The sequence below is a fragment of the Lycium barbarum genome, chromosome 6 (genome assembly GCF_019175385.1).
Source record: "Lycium barbarum isolate Lr01 chromosome 6, ASM1917538v2, whole genome shotgun sequence".
NCBI classification, from domain to species: Eukaryota; Viridiplantae; Streptophyta; class Magnoliopsida; order Solanales; family Solanaceae; genus Lycium; species Lycium barbarum.
In genome coordinates this window covers 755,584-772,020 of record NC_083342.1, presented here as the reverse complement: position 1 = coordinate 772,020, position 16,437 = coordinate 755,584, and the positions used below count along the sequence as shown (strand labels likewise).

General features: G+C 35.5%; 1 protein-coding gene across 1 annotated transcript; it reads left to right on the top strand.

Moving 5' to 3' along the window:
* The first annotated feature begins 1,696 nt into the window (after positions 1–1,696).
* LOC132600369 (ABC transporter G family member 3) lies at positions 1,697–15,446 on the top strand. The gene is made up of 12 exons (XM_060313476.1): positions 1,697–1,847; positions 4,584–5,112; positions 5,201–5,280; positions 8,418–8,704; positions 9,023–9,194; positions 9,881–9,994; positions 12,193–12,321; positions 12,891–13,082; positions 13,402–13,488; positions 14,421–14,693; positions 14,939–15,046; positions 15,159–15,446. Exons 2-12 carry the CDS (start codon positions 4,641–4,643, stop codon positions 15,414–15,416), a joined length of 2,172 nt encoding a protein of 723 aa, XP_060169459.1. The 5' UTR covers positions 1,697–1,847; positions 4,584–4,640; the 3' UTR covers positions 15,417–15,446.
* The last annotated feature ends 991 nt before the right edge of the window (positions 15,447–16,437 follow it).

Below are 16,437 nucleotides of genomic sequence, written 5' to 3'. Positions count from 1 at the left end.
ATCGTGCTTAATCAAATAAAACAATATATATTATGACGTAGGAAGTAAAACTAGCAAAATAATCGAAGCACGTGAAAATTAACCCGGTCATATATAATGTGCAGGCTGAGAGGAGAGACACAAATTAAAGGATGATAGGTTGGTGGGCAAGGAACACCCTTTTGATAATAGTATAATAATGTTCTCTCCTTGTACAAATGTTAAGGTGGCATACTGGCATTTGTCTAAACATGCTCTAATCATGAAGGGTCCAAGCTGGAAAAACAAAGAAAAGAAAAAGTATAGTGCCAATGGACCACTAAGCATTTCTTTAATTATGATATAAGGGTTGTAATTATAAATTTATAATTATCATTAATTAATCTTATTAATAAAGACACTTAGCTTCCACTCAACAAAATTCGAATTGAAGTATCTTTTTTCTTGGACACATTTTTCTTTTCAAGGAAAAGAAGAAAAAGGTCTGTGTTCCTCTCTTTTATTTGACTCTCTTTTTTCATTTTCTTAACACTTTAATTTAAAGTAATTCAATAGCTCTAAAGTATTAAACTAAAATTTTCATTATTGGCTGAGGTATTATACATATAAGTAAAGCACTATAACATTTTCCATTTGAATTGGCACTCATAGTCTCATACTAAGTAATTACATTGATAAGTTGTATAATACAATTATTGGGATTATACTATCAAGTATCAACACTTTCGGAAGAGGTCACGCAAAATGCAATAATATTGCAATGAAAAATAGTTTTATTTATTTTTCATTGTCTTTTACTAAACTAAAACGACAAAAGGATAACGTAACATTAAGAATTGGTTACATCAATTAGGAAAAAGACAATGAACTCATGACTTGCAAATAATTAATAGAGTTGTAAGTATTTTTCTCCAATCTTTAATTGTAGATCTAGAATTTGAGCAGTTGGGTATAGAATCACCTATGATAGGAAGATTTTATTCTTAATGTGTGTTCGGTATGGAGAAAAATATTTTCTAGATTTTTTTTTTGTAAATTTTCTATGTTCGGTTAATTAAAATTTTTGAAAAATATTTTTTTTAGGAAAATAAACTGCTTAAAAATAATGGAAATGACTTCCCTACTGGAATTAGGAAAAACAAGTTTCACAAATAACATTCCACATTGATTGTGACCTAAGACTCAATGGTGTCGGATGCTCACCTTAAAATCAACAAAAAAAATATATTGCTTTGAGTAGGATTCGAACTCGGCTCCTCACTCGCTTAGACTAAAACCTACCACCTTTTAACCGGAGCCACCAAATTTTTTTATTGCTTTCTATGTGCTATTTATTATTCTATACCACAATTATAATATTTTCTATATGTCTACATAGAGTATCCGTTGCAGTTAATGATTGCTCGAGCACCAAAATTTAATACACAGGTCTCCCCCTACTTACAATCGAACGAAAGAAAATAAGAAATGCACCTATTTTTCTGAAATATTTTTTCCAAGAAAACATTCTTCATGGAAAAAAAAACCCCTTTCATTCCGAACCCACCCTTAATGTGGAACTTTCTTATATAAATTCAAATTGGTCAAAGGGTCAAATATAACCCCTCTATTTCCGTTAGCTAAAATAATCAAATATACCCCTATCGTTATAAGTTGGAGCTCAATATACCACTGTCATTATCAAAGTATCAAAAATACCCTCTTAAGTTTTGTGATATAGTTTGAAAAGTCTGCCTGCTGGAATGAAATGATTCCTTACATTTACTAAACTTCAGTGTCAAGTCTCAACATTAGTCTACTCTATTCAGTGTCTCTTCAGTATAGCATGCTTTCTTCTCTCTCTCTAGGTCTTCACTATTCAGATCCAGGTCTGTGTTCTTTTTCTTTTTTTGAAGTTCAATCTCACTCACAGCTTTTTGGCCATTTGGATTATCATTTCTGCTCCAACTATTTTGGCAGTGCTCTAATAGTAGTATTGTGCTTGAATCTGTTACCTTGCTGTTCTTTTTTTTTTTCTCTTTGTTTAATACTGTGTTTTTGTGGAAATTTTTTGTGGTTTATATAGCATTTTCTGTAGAAAAAAAACGGATTCTTTTCTTGAAAATATATTCTTGAAATATTTAAGAAAATAGAAGCAAAAGATTAAAGCTTTGGTTGATATTCTTAAACTTATATATATATATATATATATATATATATATATATATATATATCAACCTATTGGTAGCTTCCCTCTTTGTTTGTTTTTTTTTTTTGCCATTTGGATTATCATTTCTGCTCCAACTATTTTTGCAGTGCATTAATTAATAGTATTGTGCTTGAATCTGTTGACTTGCTGTTTAATTTTTCTCTTTGTTTATTACTGTGTTTTTGTGGGTGATTTTTTTTTTTTTTTGGTTTTATGTTGGATTCAAGTAAGATAGAAATAGAATATAGTTTAGCATTTTTTCTTGGGAAAAAGAATAAGAAAAAAGAACCCTTTTTTCTTATTGGGAAATTGCTTTATAGACATTCTATAGTTTATTCTGGTTTTGGTTTTCATTTTTTTTTTTTTTAAATATGCTTAAAGTAGTATTTAGTCAGAAAAAATGGAAGCAAAAGATTAGAGCTTTTGGGGTTATGTGAGTTAGAGAGAAAGTATTGGTAACTTGTTGGTGGTTAGAGCTGATTTTTTTTTTTTTTTTGTGATTTATATATAGCATTTTCTGTAGGAAAAAAAAAGAAGAAAGAAAAAGGGTTCTTTTTGCTATGGGGATTGTTCAAGATTAAAAAGATTTTTTTTTCTCATTGTTTAAGTTCAATGAGAAAAGTTGCTGCCATGTGACCAGGAGGTCACGGGTTCGAGCCGTGAAAACAGCCTCTTGCAGAAATGCAAGGTAAGGCTGCGTACAATAGACCCTTGTGGTCCGGCCCTTCCCTGGACCCCGCGCATAGCGGGAGCTTGGTGCACCGGGCTGCCCTTTTATTGTTTAAGTTTCAATCTCTGTTTACATTTTTTTTTTTGGCCATTTGGATTATCATTTCTGCTCTAACTATTTTGCTGTGCTTTAATAGTAGTATTGTGCTTCAATCTGTTGCCTTTGATATTATTTTTTGGTTTCATTTTTCTTTTTTCTACTGTGTATTTTGTGGTTGAGTTTTTTTTTTTTTTTTTTGCCAAGAAAATAGTTGTAAGTATTGGTTAGAACTGAAAAGTTTTGTGTTTTATGTTCCATTGGAATAACATGAAATAAAATGGTTGGAGCTAAATATAGCTTTTCTGTAGAAAAAAAAGTGTGTGTGTGTTTTTTTTTTCCTTATGAGAAATTGTTCAGGATTAAAAAAGATTTATAGACTACTATGGTTTTGGTTTTTGATTTTTTTTTTATTGAGAATATACTTGAAATATTGAAGAAAATAGAGCAAAAGTTTAAGTAGGCGTTTGGCCATAGATACCAAATGATTTCACTTTATTTAGAATTTAAGAAGTTGGAGTTGTGTTTCGTTATACTTTTTGCAAAGGAGAGAATAGACCACTTTATTTGAAATTCACGAAGATGGACTTGGACAACAGGTTTGGAGCGCTTTTCCTAATTTGGAATCCAACTCCTAGTTGGATTTGAAAATTTTATAACTAAACACTGATTTTGAAATAAAGTGAATAAGTATTTTGGTAAAAAGTGAATAATTCTCATGGCCAAACGGGTATACTTGTAATATTTAAGAAAATAGAAGCAAAAGATTTAAGCTTGGTTGATATTCTTAAACTTAAACTAGGTCCTTTGTTTGCTGGAAGTTTTCTTATAATGGAGTTAGAGACTTGCATGTTAGTGTATGATAAGTGTGATATTCGGAGAAGTTCTAGTTTTAAAGAACACTTAATTTACCTTTCAATAACAAATTAAAGTATTGAAACGACATTGGTCCAAATAAAGCTAGAGGCAGATCCAGGATATATGCTGGAAGTTTTCTTATAATGGAGTTAGAGACTTGTATGTTATTGTATGATAAGTGTGATATTCGGAGAAGTTCTAGTTTTAAAGAACACTTAATTTACCTTTCAATAACAAATTAAAGTACAATAACAAATTAAAGTATTGAAACGACATTGGTCCAAATAGAGCTAGAGGCAGATCCAGGATATAACTTAATTTACCTTTCAATAACAAATTAAAGTATTGAAACGACATTGGTCCAAATAGAGCTAGAGGCAGATCCAGGATATAAACTCTATTGGTTCAATCTTTAAGGTCCTCAGCATTGAACCTATGATATTGCTAAAAAATATGGGTTCAAACTTACTAGTTGTTGCAATTTTAGTAAATTTTTACTCTGCGTAGAAATACTAGGTTTAGATGAACCCGATGTTATAAGGCTGCACCCGCCTTTGAATAGAGCAGAAAAAATGTAGAAGAGTCATATAGCTGACACAACTAATTTGAGATGGAGGCATGGTGATGGATTTATTGATGTAAATTTGAAATAGCTCTTGTTTTTGCAACCAGCTATTGGTTTCGTTTGATGCATAAGAGTCTGTATGAAAAGCCTTTTTGATGCTTAAAGTTGTTTAAATGTGGTTTCTTCTACTATTGCTATAATTTCTTCTTCATTTTTCATTTTTTCAGTGATATGTAACTGGATATTTATAGAGTAGTTGAGCAGAATCAGAGAATTGAAAAGAAATGGAAGAAATACAGTCCCAATCGGATCATTATAGGTCTTCATCTTCTTCAGCAAGTAGTCCAGCGAGTAGGGTGCCATCAAGTAATTTCTTCTACTTGAGGAAACCTGGAGCACTTCGACAACCAATTTCATTTGAAGATTCACCTGATTGGGGTGACACGGATATCGAAGTCAGAGTGGACGAAGGAGGTGATTCCATCAATGCTGCAACTACACCAGCCTCCCCTTCCTTGTCAAAGATTAATAGTGGTTCGTTGCCGTCTCCACCTTTACCAGAGGGAGCACTTATTACAAGGAAAATCGCTGGGGCATCTATTGCCTGGAAAGATTTGACAGTTACAATAAAGGGAAAACGGAAATACTCTGATAAGGTGATCAAGAGTTCAAATGGTTATGCATTACCTGGTACAATGACTGTAATTATGGGACCTGCCAAGTCAGGGAAATCAACGCTCTTGAGAGCCCTTGCAGGTTTGTGTTCTATAGGGAAACATTTAATAGACTGACTGTATCAATCGGTATGAATTGTTCATAACCCGTTTTTGTCTCTCTTCCTTAGGAAGGTTGCCTGATTCAGCCAGAATGTATGGTGAGGTTTTTGTAAATGGGACGAAAATGTGCATGCCTTATGGTTCATATGTAAGTCTATGCTTTTTAACTCTTGTAGTTAATTTGCTGTTTACTGTAGGCAAAAGCTTGTCCGTGGTTATTATTCTTTAATATCCTATGTGAACCTATCCGTCATGAAATTTTACCTTGTATTTCTGTAGTTTACTTGCCTTGCTGTGCAAAAGTTTGATGTTTCTGTGTGTAATTTGCTTATTCTTCCTTAGTAAAGTAGAATAGGATGCCCCAAGGCTTTGGTCTAGTGGTAAGAGCACATCACGGTTTTGAACCTTGCCACAGAAAAAAGTCTGTTATTTAAATAGAGAAAGGTAGAGGAGTGGGTTACCCATTGAGTTTCGACCTGTGTGCCACTGGCTCGGTATTTAAAAAAATAAAATAAAAACAAGAGAAGGGATTTTGTTAGCCCCCTGGCTTTAAATTGACAATATAAAGGGGCTAGCACAAAGCTATATTTGCTATTATGTAACTTTGCATCTTCATGATGCTTTTCAATGACATACATTACTTCGTAAAAGAAATCAAGAAGAACAACATAGTGCTCTTTTTGATTATGAGTTTGTGATACCAAAATCAAATGAAACACAGGGTTAAAGGGTTAGAACTTGCCTTACAAAAACTAGCTCATTAGGTGAGGATTGTCCAAGCCATATAAAGAGGCTACAACCAACCTTCAACCTATGTGGGACTCTAACATCCCCACACACTCGGGACTAGACATTTGGAGCATGTGATAACATCCATGGAAGCTCAATGTCATTAAAGTACAAGGATGAAGCTTTGGAAGCTCTAAGAAGGCTCATGACAAGATCTCAAATAGAGAAATTTTAAGACAAGCTCAATGAGCTTCAAATAGCAATAAGAAGGGGCTGGTAAAAAATAAAATTAAGTAGGAATGATATTCCTTGGGGGCATAGAAGGCTGCCCACACTTTGTTCAATGCAATCGACATAGAATTAAACAACTCTTAAAGATAGATTCTAGAAACGAGGTAAAAAGACACTAGTTTTGGGTTGCTGTACTTGCTCATTTTTGGGGCAGATTTGGACCCCATTCCACCTCCTCTTGGACTTCAATTTGGGCCTCCAAATAGTTGCAAGACTTGGTCAAAAGATCTTCGTTGAATTGGAACACTTTTCTTCCATCATAAAATACCTTTTTATTGCTAATTGAAGCCCATTGAGCTTTTCGTGGAACTTCTTTATTTGAGACCTTGTCATGGAACTTCAAAAGCTTCATTGTCCTTTAATGATGTTTAGCTGCGATACTATCAGCGTGGTAGTGTAATATGGGGATTCAATATTGGGTAATCAAACACCAAGAATTGGATTGGGCTGGATATGGTATCATGTTGAGAAACTGGACTTTGGTCCTATTTCAACCTCAAAGGTCAGCTCATAAGGTGAGCCCGAAGACCATATAGAGAGACTACAACCGATACCCTGAACCAGTGCTGGACTCTAACAAGAATTAGAATAGGAGCATTTGACTGAATGTCGGGGAACTCCCTCAATCTGATCATTGTTGATCATGTTTTAACAATGAGAAGAGGGCTTGTTTTTCCTTGTTAAACTAGAAGTTGTTGTTCTTTCGAGCCTAGGGTCTATTGGAAACAACTTCTCTACCTCGCAAAGGCAAGGATAAGGTCTGCATACATCCTATCCTCCCAAGACCCCACTTGTGGGACTACATTGGGTGTGTTGTTATTGTTGTTCGTTGTAATTAGGACTTGCTGTAATGAAAAGCCGCATTTGTTCCCAACCTTTAGGTGAAAATTCTTTTATCACAACCACCTGCTCTTCTTGCTCAAAGGTGTATAAAAACCACACTGTGCCCTTGTTCGAGAAAACCTACTAGAATTGACTCATATCATGTCAATATACAACCCAAACTATAACGCGTGAATGTGACAGTCAGTAGCTTAATGAAAATATATTGCAGTATTATTAAGGGTGGATGTTATTTGCGGATGACATAGTCTTGATCGACGAGACACGCAGCGGAGTAAACGCTAAGCTGGAGGTTTGGAGACAAACTCTGGAGTCTAAAGGGTTCAAGTTGAGTAGGATCAAGACAGAGTACATAGAGTGCAAGTTCAGTGACGTGACACATGAGCCTGGCGTGAAAGTGAGGCTTGGTACCCAGGCCATCCCAAAGAAAAGAAGTTTCAAATATCTCGGGTCTATTATACAAGAAAATGGGGATATTGACGATGATGTCTCACACCGTATTGGCGCAGGGTGGATGAAATGGAGGCTTGCTTCAGAAGTGCTGTGTGATAAGAAGGTGCCACCAAAACTTAAAGGCGGGTTCTACAAAGTGGTTGTGAGACCGACCTTGTTGTACGGGGCAGAGTGTTGGGCAGTCAAGAGCTCTCACGTCCAAAAGATGAAAGTTGCGGAAATGAGAATGTTACGATGGATGTGTGGGCACACCAGGCGAGATAGATTAGGAATGAAGATATCCCGGATAAGGTTGGAGTAGCATCAGTGGAGGACAAGATGAGGAAAGCGAGGCTGAGATGGTTTGGGCATGTGAGGAGGAGAGGCACAGCCTCAGTGCGGAGGTGTGAGAGGTTAGCTATGAATGGTTTCAGAAGAGGTAGGGGTAGGCCGAAAAAGTATTGGGGAGAGGTGCTGAGACGGGACATGGCGCAGGTTCAGCTTACCGAGGACATGACCTTAGATAGGAGGTTTTGGAGGACTCAAATTAGGTTAGAAGGCTAGTAGGCAGTCGCTGTTTCGATCTATAGTCTATTGTCCTTTGCTTCTTGCTACTATATGTTGTTTCTTGTACTTCGATTATCTTATTTATCTGTGGTAGCTACTGCTCCCTTTTTTCAGACTGCTCTATTTTGACTTATTCGCTTTCTTTAGTTTCATTTGCATTTTGCCTTGAACTGCTTGTGCTTATCTAACCTTTCTCGTTGTGTTTCTCTTGAGCCGAGGGTCTTTCGGAAACAGCCTCCCTATCTTCCGAGGTAGGGGTATGGTCTGCGTATATTTTACCCTCCCCAGACCCCACATTGTGGGATTTCACTGGGTATGTTGTTGTTGTTGTTGTATTACTTTATTCAGTTTGATTTTTAGAGATGAAGAACGTGGATTCTTTATCAGCTCTGCCTTTTGATAAGGAACTTTTTTCGCCTACAGGGATTTGTTGACAGAGAAACTACTCTAATTGGAACATTGACAGTGCGTGAATTTCTCTACTACTCAGCATTGCTTCAGCTTCCTGGTTTCCTTTGTCAGAAAAGGAGCGTGGTGGAGGACGCTATTGATTCTATGTCACTGGGAGATTATGCTAATAAACTTATAGGTGGACACTGCTACATGAAAGGTCTTCGAAGTGGCGAGAGAAGGCGTGTCAGTATCGCCAGGGAACTTGTTATGAGACCACACATTTTATTTATAGATGAACCCCTTTATAGACTTGACAGGTTTACTTCTTACACTAAGTTTAAATATTAAAAGGATTGCCACTGAACGTCGTTGACTTTATACTAAGCTATTCATTATTGGTAAATACACTAAATATTAGTCTTAGTGTCTAGATCTGAATCAAATTAGCAAAAAACGAGCTGTCAGCTTGTGTAGTGTGCTATAGCTTTTTTAGTAGCCACAAAAATCCAACAAAAAAGAAAATCTTGTGATTCATTGCGGTCGAGACTTTGTGTTTTGGGCTCTTCACTCTATTATATATGTTTATTAATGCATTATTGTAAGTTACCTGATGTTCAGTCAATTGTCACGTTCAGTGTTTCTGCACTTCTGATGATGGTCACACTGAAGAAGCTCGCAAGTACCGGCTGCACTCTGATATTCACCATTTACCAAAGCAGTACTGAAGTTTTTGGCCTTTTTGACCGCATTTGCCTCCTCTCAAATGGAAATACGTTGTTTTTTGGGGAAACATTGGCTTGCTTGCAGGTAATATATCTGAGTTTGCTTCTCTACTCTCTCCGCCTTGATTCTTGTACAGTGTCTCTTTTCAGCCAATCAGGAGTGCTTCAAATAGAAGAATTATGTACTGAACAATTAAATTGCTGCTGCTCTTTTCTTCTATGTAAAACTCACAAAGAATTGTGTAGTGTGTCTTATTTGAAAACTAAGAAGCCAAATGTATCTATAGGATAAATGTGCCCCTATAGTTAAGGCTTAAATGCTTTATGGATTACCATTCGTTTAAGGTGCTAATTATATTGAAGTACATAGTTACCCATAGTTATGATGATTACTTCCTGTAGCCTGCTTCTGTTAAAATTGAGCTGTGGATAGTGGCTACGAGGTCGTCTCTGTTGAACTTATTTTGTAACTTCGAGCATCTGGATTATAACATATACAAGCATCTTCCGATTAAAGCTTTCTATATCTCATTATATAATTAAACTATCAATAGGAGGAAGCAGTTACATTTACTTTGTTAGTTTCTAGCGCCAGGCCTCTCCTCAAGAGCTTATATTTCAGAATCACAGGGCTATGGGGGAAAGAAGGAAAATATTTTATTTATTTTTTATTTGGAGGTGGGTGTGGGTTGGAAGCTGTGTTTTCTTAAAGAGTATACTTTTCTCGATAAAGATAACTGTCAGAGACTGACATATTGTTTATTGGTGAAGCACTTTTCAAATGCTGGTTTTCCTTGCCCAATCATGCAAAGTCCTTCAGATCATTTTTTGCGTGCCATAAACACAGAGTTCGACAGGATTATTGCGATGTGCAAAAGTTGGCAGGTATTTGCGTGAAACTATTTGAACTCTTTACTTTGTTGCTTTAGCAACTCAATCATACTGATTGTTGTTGGTTTGTTAACTAATAATATTGAATAGAACAATTTTACCATTCTACTTTTGTGGATTTTGCTACCATCATTCTGCATGACTACTTTTGTCAATTCTTCTTCCGAAGAAGAATATGTCATCGTTTTAGGCAAGCTATCATGGGCGGAGCCACATGGTGGGAAGGGTTCAGTTGAACCCCCTTTGCTGAAAATTTCTGATTTTGTATCTGTAGATTTTACAAAATAACACTAATATTGAAATAAAAAAGGTTTTGAATCCCCTTTAATCAACAAGGAATGGTGGTGCATCCGGTAAGGGGTTCAATATGAAGCAGAAGTTTTGTGTTCGATTCTGGCAGTGTGGGCTTTTGTTTCATTTTTACGAAAAGGAGTAATGATTTCCATTAGAATAACACATGTGACATCTATTGGCTAGTTGGATTTTCCTTCCGCTGAGGTTGTCTTGGGTTAAGCATGCACCTTTTAAGAGTGTCCAGCTGAAGCACTTCACTTTTGTAGGGAGTTTAGTTCTCCAAATCAGCTTCCAAGGCCATAAGTCAATCATTGCCTTTCTGGAGCACGAGTGCATTGTCTCCAAAAAAAAAAAAAGTGGTCGATGTGCGTGAAGCTGGCCCGGACATCATGGTTATTAAAAAAAAAATCATGAGTCGTAATTTCCACTATTTTTCTCATAATGTCATTCACAGTAACATCTGTCATGATATATATTTTTTTGGGTAGAATATCATAATACTTTCGTATTTGCATCTATATATCACAAGTCATTTTTCTTCAAAAAAATAAAGGCTTAATACATAGCTAACCCCTTAAACTTGCCAAGATATTCCATTTAGACACTAAAACTAAGCCCGGTTCCACTTGAAAACTTCAACTCCTAGTAAAGTGTTCCGATTAGACAATTTCGGTTCAAATTTTTTATTTTTTTTGGGCGTATGTTCTCATTCATCTATTAGGTAGTTAAGTTAACCACATAAAATATGTCATCTCCTTTGAGCGCATCAACCTCAAGTAGAAAATGCGTGGAGTTTTACGCCTTATTGAGGCAAATGCGTAGAATTAAAGGAGATGACACATTTTATGTGGTTAACTTAACTATCTAATAGACAAATGAAAACACGCACAAAAGTTTTTATAAAAATTGAACCAAAAGTGTCTGATTGGAACACTTTATTAGGAGTTGAGGTGTTCAATTGGAATATGGCTTAGTTCGATTGTCTAAATGGAATATCCTGACAAGTTTAAGGGGCTGGCTATGTATTAAGCCAAAAATTAAAGTACCAAATCCCAACATTTCCTCTCTTTTTGTTATACTCTACTCTTTTTAATTCCTCTAATTAAAATTGTTTTCATAATATATGTGTATTAGTAATATGTATTTTTAATTAGTATTTTGATTAAAAATATTCATCTAAACATTCCCCAAGCATAATAGATAGACACTTAAACTTGGCCACTACTGGCAGCTAAACACTCCAACTTTGAGAATACACATCTAGACACCTTAACTTGTCCCCATTCTGTCGTTCACTCCAACTTACAAAATGATCATCTAGAAATCTCTAAGTTTATGTGCCCCGTCAGCATCTGGTGTCCAACTATACACAAATGGGAACGAGTTTTGGTGTCTAGATGTACATTCTTAGAGTTGGAGTGTTTAGTTGCTAGTTGAAGCCAAGTCAAGGTGTCTAATTATGTATTATGCCTTATTTCTTATACTTAAAATTTAAAAATATTATTCTAATATAAATTTTAAAAATATTATTCTAATAGTCATTTTGTAGTCATCGTTAGTTCGTATGTTATTTGTTATCTTATGATATATTTGCCCTTTCCTCCTTTAAATGTGTTTGCATTAGCATTTTGAATTTAACAAAAAAAAAAGTTATGCAAAGGAAAGTAATTTTTTGATTTTTAATGATAGTTTGATCACAATTTTTTTTATGGACTCCTTTATCATAAATTTTACTCTTCATTCTTCAAATGTTGAACTCTCTTTCTAAGAATCCTAGATTCACCAGTGCAAGCTATCATATGAGTTTCCAATATTTCCCTCACCACCCTCCCCTTCCAAGGAACAAGAAAAGAATTTTTGGTCTTCCTTTAAGTTTGTGGAACTTGTTTTCTGGACAGGATGACCATGGAGACTTGTCAGCGGTTAACATGGATACTGCTGTTGCTATACGTACCCTTGAAGCAACCTATAAATCATCAGCAGATGCTGCTGCTCTTGAGACAATGTTAGCGAAGCTCACTGAGAGGGTATGTTATAAGTTCATACCTTGGAAGCTACCATATTTAACTCAGTCAGTTGACAACGAAATTATTGTGTCAAAGCATTTGCTCCCTTCGTTCCATTAAATGGAACTATTTCCTTACGGTCTATCCAAAATGAATGACACCTTTGTATATTTGGAAATAATTTAACTTTAAATATTTTATTTTACCCTTAATGACATGTTTTTATAGCCACATAAATGTCATGGCAGGTTTAAGACTATAAGTTAGTTAAGTCTCTTTCTTACACTCTGTGACAAGTCAAACTATCTTCTTTAACATGTAGATCGCATTATTGCTGTTTGACGATTAAGAAATAAGGTTTGTCGGGAAAAATGACTAAAACCCTTGAAGGATGTAATTGTTATGCACTCTTTGGTCATTCATCCTAGTCACTTCAAAATTTTGTTATTTCCTTCTAAACGCATCAAAGTTTCAATAACAAAAGTTTTTGTCTTCCTAAATTAGTGTTAAGATTTAGCTTTATCCAACAACTATTACTGCTGATGCCTGAATTTCAATATACTCTCTGATTTCTTGCTATTGATGCTCAGGAAGGTCCATCTCTCAAAAGCAAGGGAATGGTAGGCAACTTAACACAAGTTGCAGTATTGACTTGGAGATCCTTATTGATTATGTCAAGGGAGTGGAAATACTATTGGCTTAGGTTGATTCTATATATGCTTCTCGCACTTTGCATTGGCACTGTATTTTCTGGATTGGGGCATACCTTATCATCTGTTGTGGTAAGCTGATAACTATCAAGACACTAGATATGTCTCTGTTCTCCTTTAATTTTTCCTACTTAAGTAGTGTGCTATATGATGTGCGGGAATGCCATATTTTGTTTCCCCAAGGCAACTTTGCTTTTATTTGTGTCATATGTTGAAAAAGAGATATTATGTATAGCAAGAAATGCATGTATTCTCCAAATCCAAGATCGCTTGTTTATTTATGGACTGAGCTTCTCCACTGTGCTGTTAAATGTTCTGCTTGTGATAAATTTTTGCAATCAATCTTTCTTATTTTTCTGTTTTAAACATTGACCACTTTGTTGCGATGCAGGCACGAGTAGCAGCAATTTTTGTATTTGTTTCATTCACCTCTCTACTGAGCATTGCCGGTATACCTGCACAGCTGAAAGAAATCAAGGTCATCCCAATAGCTTTTTTGTGATTCCTTTGCATAACATGCATGAATGGTCCTATAGAACTTATAGCACATATACTGATTTCATGTTGGAAATGAATACAAGAGATGCATATCTTCCGAACTTAAGAGGCCACATTATAGGGAAACTGTAGACCGTACTCATCCTCTTATGGTCTCTTAGTAATAGAGAACCTATACTATAGCTTTTCTGTTATTCCTGTGTTTTCAGAATCACTATAGGTTATTTTCTACCTTTTCTATCATCTCTATGGAGACTAAATGATCATTCAAATTTGTCAAGTTATATGAGGTCTGGATGTGATGCTTGTATGAAAATTTTGGGGGATATAGTATCAGGAATCTGTACTTGAATGTTCTCGATTAGAATTCTCTGCCTGGTGAAATATCTCATATTCAAACTACAAAATATAAAATTTCCCATCATTTTGCATAAAGTCAAATTCCTTGCTCAAATTCATCAGGTCAAACAAGAATGCTTTTGAACTTTCATCTTGAAAGCAGCACAATACTAGACCTTCAGTTTCATGTTAGTAGTTTTATGGAAACTTTGCTTTTTTGTGAGTTGTATTACAAACATATGTTGTGTGGATTTATAATCTAATCATGTAGTAATGAGACTTGAGCTCAATCATAAGGCCAGAGGCCTTGTGATATTAAGTTCTAATGCTATTCTCCCCGGGAACAGGATAATTAGTATAGTGGAGTATCCAACTATTCCTTTAATGGAGGTAACTATGTAATCTGTCGCTGATTTCTGTTCATTTTTTACTTTCTTTTGTAAAAAAAAAAAAGTTTTGTTATTGATTGCGATGTATGCCAGTTCGTTCTTTGGTCATCCAGCTGAAAAGATAGAAAGAAAAAAAAAGGAAAAAAAAGAGTAAGACTAATCAGGCTGTTTCGATTACATGCAGATATACGCCTGTGAAGAATCAAACCAACATTCTGGGGCATTTATTTTCCTACTTGGGCAACTTTTTGCCAGCATTCCTTTCTTGTTTCTCATCTCCATTTCGTCAAGTCTCGTCTTCTATTTTCTTGTTGGGCTTCGGGATGAGTTCAGCATGCTGATGTATTTCGTGCTGAATTTCTTCACATGCCTATTGGTAAATGAAGGGTTGGTACTCGCTGTTACTTCCATTTGGCGAGACATCTTCTGGAGCATCTTAATTTTTGTGTCCATACAAGTGAGTTTCGTCTTAAATCTTAATGTTTATAAGATATATTTACCAAGAATGAAGTTTACATATTTCAATGATAGAGGCTATATGAGTTTCTACTAAGTTATAAGGTCCAATGTCCTGACAAGGGAACCGGAACAATTGGATCTTGGATATTTATTGCTTAGCAATTTTACTGATGTATAAAGTTCTTATGCTTGAGATATTTCCTTGTCTAGGGTTTATTTTGACATCTTGTTTCTTTCATTCAGGTGATAATGATGCTTTCCGCTGGCTTTTTAAGAATCAGAAGTGCTTTGCCGGGACCAGTATGGATGTACCCCATTTCTTATATAGCTTTTCATACTTACTCTATCCAGGCAAGTTCGACGTTGCCTGAACAGTTGGCTATAAAGTTTTTCAAATGCTTGTACTTGATCAATAGTTGATCATCTCCTATGTGTATATCTAAAATATTTATATTTATTTCAGGGACTTTTGGAGAACGAATATATCGAGACCTCTTTTGCAGTTGGTCAGGTGAGGACCATATCTGGCAATCAGGCTTTGCAAAATGTATATGACATATCTACTGATAGCAACTCTAAGTGGAGAAATTTGTTAGTACTGTTTGCTATGGCTGTTGTATACAGAGTTCTTGTTTTTGTTTTGCTTAAATTTTATGTCAGGAAAAACCTCTTTGTCCCCAAACTATTTCTCTGTAACCAAAATACAAAGAATTCAAGATAAATACTATACTTCTAGCAACTTTTGGCGTCAGTTTCTTGTTTCACAGCTTATACAATGTGTTGTTGACCATATCCCTTGTATAGTTGCAACCACTGTTAGGCCTCTAAATATTTTTCACAGAATTGTTGTGCTCTGATCTAAGAACAAGAGCAACCTTGATCATTACCGAATGATTGTAATGCTAGGTAATTTTTTTCCACCTATCTAGGCTTTGTTGGTAAGAGTTAATTGGTATTCATGTTGGTGAGAGATAGCAAGTATTCAATGAAATAGCTGAGCTGCACGCGAGCTGATCCAGACACCAACTGTCATGAAAAGAAAAGAGAAAAGTTGTTGGCGAATGATCAGAAGGTTTGATGATCTTTTTGTTCCTCGACTCGTGGGACGAAAATGATCAAGTGGATTATCTGGCCTAGTAGTTGGACCAAGTTTGTAGCAATCTGGCTACGTAAAAATTCTCACGACAAGCTCTAAAAGGACTAACCCAATATTCACTAAGTTTCGAACCTTGCACCATTAACCCTATGAAATTTCTCGATTATCAAAAAAAGAGATAGATGGTGAAAGCATTATACCATGAGGCCAAACTTTCTATTTTAGAGTTCTCCAAAAGCAAAGAAGATTGAATGAAGTTACACTCATAATTGACAATAACTAAAAAAGAATGGTTTCGATTTTGGCATGAACAAGTTACATACACAAAATCGTCTCATTTCCACTGGAATTGTTGCAGCATTTTCAACTGATGAAACATCGCAGCTAGAAATACAAGTAAATACAAACTGAGAACACAGTCGAGCCCAAGAAAAGTTAAAGGAAAGACAAATCGAGACGATTGCAGAGATGCTCTCATGACAATGCCAAAAACTTGGGAAAATTCGCAATCATGCACTCTTGACACGCAAACAAATTCACCTTCAGACTAATTGGATGCTCATAAAACGCAAAATCAAAGGAATGAACTGGTTCAACAAAATATGAGCACCAGGCAACTTATCACACAATTTCTTTCCATATAAGT

Coding starts and splice junctions, on each gene's coding strand:
- LOC132600369 (XM_060313476.1), top strand. CDS start 4,641: ATGGAAGAAATACAGTCCCAATCGGATCATTATAGGTCTTCATCTTCT. Junction 5,281..8,417: donor GCATGCCTTATGGTTCATAT/GTAAGTCTATGC, acceptor TTTCGCCTACAG/GGATTTGTTGACAGAGAAAC. Junction 15,047..15,158: donor TTCATACTTACTCTATCCAG/GCAAGTTCGACG, acceptor TATTTATTTCAG/GGACTTTTGGAGAACGAATA.